The following is a 7,515-nucleotide window of genomic DNA, read 5'->3' as shown; positions in this document are numbered from 1 at the left end:
ATAAGAAATATGTTACCACCTGCAATACAAAATTAGTTGTCAAAATATTTGTCTAATATTTCTCATAGATTGAAAATAATTCAAAATAGTGTACAACGAATGAAGGATGCTAACCACGCTTCGGGTAAACTAGCCATCTTTTAAAATAATTAGATAAGGGCTTTTTTTTTTTTTTCAATGATCTTTTTTGTTCGTAGGTCCAAATTAATGGGCATAGGCCCCAATTTAGTCAGGTTATATATGAGGAAAGTTATAAGAAAAGAAATATAGAGTCCAATGTTCAATCATTGATTTCTTCTGCCATGTCTGACTATGTCAACCTGATGAGAGGTAGCAGTCTTTTAAAGGGACGGGAGAATTACTGCAGACACGACCAAATTGAAGACGTATGCACAATAATTTGTTTCTTCTAATAAAAATGAAAAATATGCGACACTTTAAAGATTTACACTCTTATTACTCATTAGTAACTTACTTAGAGTTACTGTCACACAGAACCATTCGATTACTTTTTTTCTAGCTCGGTTCATCAACGAATCCACCTTTTTGTTGTTAATTGTTCTTTATCTTTTTCCTCGATTTGTTCTGAGAGGAAATATCGACAAATGCATGTTTCTTAAAGAGACCACCCCAATATGTAGTACGTACCATTTCAACAAACAATGGCAATTGCAACCATGCAAAGAGGGCCAATGGACAACAACCAAACAAGGTTATTGGAATTAAGGCCTGCCCAAATCTGCTTCCAACGACTATAAGCAGTGATGCGCCGAAAGCTACCAATATAGCCACCATAGATATAAAGAGAGTTGCAAGACCGAATATTAACTTTTGTGGTAGAGACTTTAGAAAATCTCCTTCGGCAAATCTCGAAGTATATATTGCTAAGAACATGAGCACGGATGTGATCGAAGAAATAGAGCTAAGGCATCTGATACTGCAAACACAGTGAATGAAGACTGTCCCAAAAAAATTGGGGTGCCGTTCATAGCGTTGTTACTTTCACTGATGTTACCTCCTGGAACAGTGAAAGCAGCTGCAAATGCTACAGTTGCAATTAAGGCACCAACTATCATGCACGATCCAGATGTATCTTTCAACCAATCTCGTCCTTCTTTCACTAAATCCTTGTGTGCCTCGGTAAATATAAATTTAGCTGTATCTCCATTTTCATTTCTCGTGTACCGATCACTTTCACGTAAGATACTTTTTATCCCCTGCATGATATGAAATTTTGGCAGAGGTAATTAATCAGAATTTTTTTTTACTTGTTACTATGAAATGTAATTATGACCTTTACCTTATACCATTGCATTTCTCGTTGCATTTGGAGCGCTGCACCCGAGACAAGACTGAGTTGAGCTAAAGGCGCTAGCTTGGCAGCGCAATGCAAAATGGTATTGGTGTCCGCATCTCTTTTAGAAACTAGATAATTCTTACCTCCAAGTCTGTCAGCGGTTTTACATATGAAAGTGACTATCATTTCCTTCCGTTCTGTAATAGCCATTTGTAACATGTTTTCCACTGGTATCTTATAAAAAATGAGATCATTATTCTTTTCGATGCACTCCGCTACAAATTCTATGATACCATGCTTTATAGCTCTCTTCATGATGTTTCGATTATTCCTCAAAAAGTTTAATAATGTAGTATTTGACTTGCAGATTTCTCCTATTATTTGCTTAATCAATGCATTTGCTTGTTGGTGCACCAGCTTTTGGTTATATAGATGTTCGATGCCAATCGCTAAAATAAGAGTCAAACGAAGCTGCCATCAATATAAGCCCTTGACATTTAAGGTCTAAGTAAAACCAAAACTGTCCCGTGGTCTTCGATCTTTGATTAATCAAGCACTTCAAAAAGTTAAAGACAAAAGTAATATCACAAGGGAAATACCGCGTGTTAAGTAGGATATAATGGGCCCTTTATAAATAGTTGATGAGGGGACTTTTGAGCTTTCTTGTATTTTGTTGGAATCTATGTTTTCTGGATCAGGGTTCTCTTCGTCTCTAATGGTGCATTCAGCTGGTTCCACTGATTGGATACATGTAGTTTTCATATCCACTTGAATTACTGCACATTTACAGTTAGATTAATTTTATATATGAACAAAAGCATTTTAAATAAATAATCAACTTAGACACAAGTACCAAAAAAAAATGATATCAATTACTAAAATGAAAATTACACGAATAAATGAGGTTGTGCCACCATGTCAGCTTAGCGCCACTTTGGAATGCAAAGGGCCTCCGAACCATCATCTCCAATCCGCACATACCAAATCTATTTGATTTCGTCGTAGCCAGTGTGGGAAACTTCATGACTAGGCAGAGTGCTATATCTACGTACGAAAACATATATAACGAATTAACTTGTCATATAAGCAACATGTACGAATGGAATAGTAAAACTGGTTTGTTTTGCCAACCCACCATAGAAATGGGCCTGAATTAATTCGCATAAAGTAGAAGCACCCTCAACTCCCAAGAATGGACTTCCGTCTACCACGTCTTTAGTTACAGAGTAAAGATACTCAACTACCTCCTTCTGGTAAATTGAAACATTTTGAAGAGCTATAACTAGTGGTGTTAATCCTCTTTTATCACGTAGCAGAGGCAACCTCGGATTCTTAATTACCAATAATACAACAGCTTCTAAATTTCCATACTGGGCAGCGTAATGAAGTGCTGTGCAATTATATACCCCAGCTCTGTATTCGAGTAATGCTGGTGGCATCAGTTTCACAATCTCCTCAATAAGCTTCATCCCTCTCTCGTCGTATATAGCTATATGTAACACTGTATGTGATCTACGTGTTACTCCTTGCGTAAGAGCTTCTTTATTGCTTTTAAGATACTCGATCGTCTTTTCGCAGTCACCTTTCAATAATAGATCGTTTCTATCCGGGTAGTATTCCGCTTTGCGAATTACTTCCTCTTCAGAACACGACACCCAGAAACCAAAAAAAAAAAAGGATTAATACCTTATCTAAGAGGAAATATCAAAATTCCATCTATGATCATTTGATGCAAAAGACTCTGGTAATTTTCCAAACATAGCTTACCGACTTTTGGTGGCTGATTTTCTTTCCCATCACCACCAGATTCCTTTGTGATCCCTTTTGAATTGTCACTACTATTTTTGACGGTTACTTTTTCTACATCACACATATTTTGAAAATTAAAACTCAACCATAACGGAAAAACGTTATCATACCAAATCATGCATATGTGTGAATTTCATTTGACATTAATTTGATCTTTACGTTTTCAGATCAATAATTTGACAATTTTTGAGATATAATATAACCTAGGTTTACTTTCTCCAATTTAACGAGTATGGAATCACAAAACGAATGGTAAATTATACCTGTTTGTTTATTACTAGCAATGTCAATGCTTCTTAATACCTCTAGCATTTGATTTTGAGTATTTGCTTGTTGTGCTTGAGATTGAACGAGTACTTTAAGTAACTCTTTAATCTCTGTCATTTCTTCGTTCGGTCGATTATCACCTATTTCTTTAGCAGACATTGCGATGTAAGAGGTTTTTATGATGGGGGATATAGAGGAGAAGTTTCATAGATAAAAGAGAGGAGATGGGGTGACTATATATCATGTGTGCAAAGAGTAACAAACATGGATTCCGTAAATGACAAGTTTCGTATTAAGTCATTGATATCATTATGAAAAAACTTCACCATTATACCACAGTGATCGGCTGAATTTATTTTTATACTCAACAGATAATTTAATAACTACCCTGACGGATCTGTATATTGATATTTTGCTTGTAAAACGCAGTATTTACCAATGTTAAATACTTTCTTAATTATCAACATTACCATTAATGTCAAATCTTTAATGATTGATAAATAAAAAGGAGAAACATTTGGGAGACAATGAAGTGAGCATCAAGTGTTTAAAGGGATATTTCACCTTATCAGTCCTTTTTCTTTATTAATTCATAAAAATATATTGACTTGCACTTTTGAGTTGCAGTTTGAGCAAAATACATGTAGGAGTACTTAATGATGTCAGCATAGTAAAGGTCATCCAAGGAAAAGCGAAGACCATCGCGTATACTAAAATTAGGATGACGTATTTAATGATGTCAGCATAGTCACGAGTAAAGTGTGATGATCTGTGCGAAAGAGTAAAGTGTGCGAAGTTGAGTGAATGTACATGAGCGATTGTAAAGCACAGTGATTCCGAAAATAGGGGATCTATTAGCTGTCATCCACTATGTAGTAGCCTATATAAGGGGAAGGAATCTGTGTATTGAGGGAGATCTTTAGTATGTGTAAGGCAAGAAACTAGGAGAGAGAAAGTTTATTTGAAGAGCAAGTAAAATCATTGTATTATCTTTTACCCAATTATAAAACTTGATAAATAATAAAACAATTCCATTATGATTATTTAGAATCTTGTCTAAATTCATAGGGGATGTGGTTGTAAGATTTCTTGCAACTACATTTGGCGCTAGAAACAGCTTGGAGTGATATATCATGTTGGAGAATCTGTTTAAAAATCAAGTTTCCAGAATTAAAAAATCTAGAACTTTTCTTTCAACATTTGAAATTTTCATCATCACATCTTTTCAATCCTTTTCAAAATAGTTCTTCATTTGATAATACAAGAAAGTGGAAATGGTAAGAATTAAATCTACTGTTGAACAAGCGGCAGCAGCCAGAAGATGTAAAAGAATTTCCGAACGAAGAAGAGGTGAAATTCACGAGAAATTAGAGGAAGGAGAAAAAATGATGTTCCGAATGGATCACAACGTACACAAGAGCAGAATAATGATATATATTATGATAGAGTGAATATTCATACTGCACATACGAACTCTACCGAAGATGAAACACAGAGAACTGGATATGAAGGAAGGATTGAAGGAAATGAAGAAAATATGACACTTGAAGAACTTAGACAAAGATTGATTGCAGAGCGACAAAGAGAAGATGAAGAGCGTGCGAATTTGATATGATAGAATGATGATTTAAGAGAAAAAAATCTCAGATAGCACGAACAAAGATCAAGAAGCGCTACACGATCAAGATCAAGAACCAGCAGAAGTTCATCAAGACAAAGTCGATCAAATCGAAGAAATGCCAAGCGAGAACAAACATTAGATAATATTGATGAGAATTTGCAAGAAGATGATAATCTACAAGATCAACGCGACGAGAGACGCACAATAAATGACCGATACGAACAACCACATGAGCGTCGTCGCAGACAAGAAGATCAAAGGAACAATAGACTTCAAGATGCAACTGAACGTCATCGCACTCGTTACGCATCAGATAATGATGGAGAACATGATCCGGAACAAGGGAGAATTCTATCACATGGTAGACAAATGTTGAGGGATCAATATGCACGAGAACAAGAGGAAGAGAGAAACAATACTGTTCGCGAACGTGCGATATTTGAACAAGAAAGACATAGAAGAAGAAGAGAAGAAACTGAAGAAAAAGAGATTGAAAAGGCTATACGTCAGAATAATTGTGAGAAATAAATTAATACAATCCAGATTAAAAAGACCTACGCAACTATATTTAGACCAAACTATGAGCGAAGAAATTCTCAGAAAAATGGCTGAATTGAGAGAAATGATGACTACGCGAAAAAATGGTGGAAGAAGGCAGTTAGAGGAAGCAATAGAGGAAGCTGGAAAAACACCTTTTGCAAGGCAAATTCAAATTGCAATAATATCACCAAAATTCAATGTACCTGTATTCACTAGTATATTTGTTGGTAGTACATGTACAACAACATATAAAAGCCTATAGCCGATCTTTATTGCAGTGGGAAGAAAATGATGTGGTGCTGTGTAAATATTTTCTTGCGAGCTTGACTGGAGAAGCCTTGCAGTGGTTTGAGGTATTACTAGTAGGAACTATTAGATCATTTCGTCATCTACAGAACGTCTTCTTAAGACAATATATCAGTAATAATATGTCCAGACCAGGAATTGAGACGGCCTTCGGACTTCGCAGAAGGGTCAATGAAAGTTTGCGTCATCTAACAACACGTTGGAGAACCATGTGTACTGAAATGGAAAGACGAGTAGATAAACAATTTCTTATACTAGACTTTATCAATGCCCTTTTTCCTACAAATTTATTATATACACAGATTTTCAGGATAAAAGACACCATCACAATGTCGGAGTTGCGTGAATTTCAATAGGAGTATATTGAACTTGAGGAGAAGCAGAGAGAAATGGAATCTTATCCAGTTACAATGCCTAATACGAACAATGAGAATGCAAGTTTACTCCCAAAGATGAAAAATGATGTTGCGAGTACATCACAAGGAAATCAGGGAAAGAAAAATACAGAGATGGAACAAAAACTGGTAGCCATGGGTAGTGCAGACCAGGAAGAGTTCGAAAGAGAATATAAAGAAGCACAATCCCAAGCTAGAGGAAGAAATAACAAGATTCAAAGAATGTATAACCTATGGAAGGTTATGAAGGTAAACAACCATATAATAATAGAAGACACAGGACTTGAAAGGTGATCTGGGAACAAATAAGCTTTCCAAAGTTGAATACTACAGTACACAAAGTCTGGGAAGTTTTTATACTAATGGAAGAAATTCCTGAACCACACAATGTAGGAGATGAACCACCACAGGGCAGAAGGAGCAAAGAATTCTGTGTATATCATCGCTTTCACGGTCACACAACAAGTAATTGCAGAAATGTAAGGAAAATCATATTGAGAATGATTGAGCAAGGAAAATTGAATCATTTCAAGTACAGCAGCCACCGAATTTACCGCCACCACCACCAGGAGGAAATACATACGGTGAGGAGAAAGGAAAAAAATACATTTATAATTGAAGTAGGTGCGAAGGCAAAGAACCCATATTGCAATTTGATTATACATTCTTTCAAAAATATAGAATATTTTCATGACAACATCTTATGCCGTGTATATGCGAGGGATAATGATGGAAGAGAAATTCTTAACCTTGCGAAGATATCACCATTAAAGGATTGGCAAAAACAGACCATTTCGTTTAGTGTGGAAGAAACACCAGGAGGAGGAGAATTACATGAATGTCCAATAGTGGTAAAATTGGGAATTAATCGGAAAGCAAAAATAGATGATGACGATGAAGAAGAACATGAAGCGAATACTTGGGCTATAAATAGAATACTCATAGATCCTGGGAGTTTTGTTGATATTCTATTTTATCATACATACAAGACTATGGGAGGAAGGGATGATGAGTTAATTCCTTCAACTTACAAAATTTATGGATTCAATCGCGCTGCGAACAAGCCAAAAGGAGAAGTCCAAATGAGAATTACACTGCGAAGTCTACCAACAGAAATCGTATTTTGTGTTGTTGATGTTGAATCACCATATAATGCTCTAATTTGGGAGACCATGGTTTCATAGTATCTTGGGTGTGGCTTCGACATTTCACCAATGCATAAAATTTCCTTTACCTCAAAGACTAGGCATAATAAGAGGAGATACAAATGAAGGTAGAAA

The 7,515-nt window shown here is 35.8% G+C and overlaps 1 protein-coding gene across 2 annotated transcripts; it reads right to left on the bottom strand.

The window, feature by feature from the left end:
* Positions 1 to 467: 467 nt before the first annotated feature.
* On the bottom strand, positions 468 to 3,553 carry LOC113323903. 2 transcript variants are annotated; one of them, XM_026572252.1, is made up of 7 exons: positions 3,370 to 3,553; positions 3,065 to 3,157; positions 2,433 to 2,936; positions 2,189 to 2,341; positions 1,897 to 2,073; positions 1,301 to 1,746; positions 468 to 1,217 (listed from the first exon to the last, which is right to left on the bottom strand). In XM_026572252.1, exons 1-7 carry the CDS (start codon positions 3,530 to 3,532, stop codon positions 885 to 887), a joined length of 1,869 nt encoding a protein of 622 aa, XP_026428037.1. In that variant the 5' UTR covers positions 3,533 to 3,553; the 3' UTR covers positions 468 to 884. The 2 variants fall into 2 exon arrangements, with proteins under 2 accessions (XP_026428037.1, XP_026428038.1); XM_026572253.1 differs by having other exon boundaries at positions 2,189 to 2,335.
* Positions 3,554 to 7,515: the final 3,962 nt, after the last annotated feature.

This window comes from Papaver somniferum, chromosome 11 (assembly GCF_003573695.1).
Source record: "Papaver somniferum cultivar HN1 chromosome 11, ASM357369v1, whole genome shotgun sequence".
Lineage (NCBI taxonomy): Eukaryota > Viridiplantae > Streptophyta > Magnoliopsida > Ranunculales > Papaveraceae > Papaver > Papaver somniferum.
This window is presented reverse-complemented; position numbering and strand designations above follow the sequence as displayed.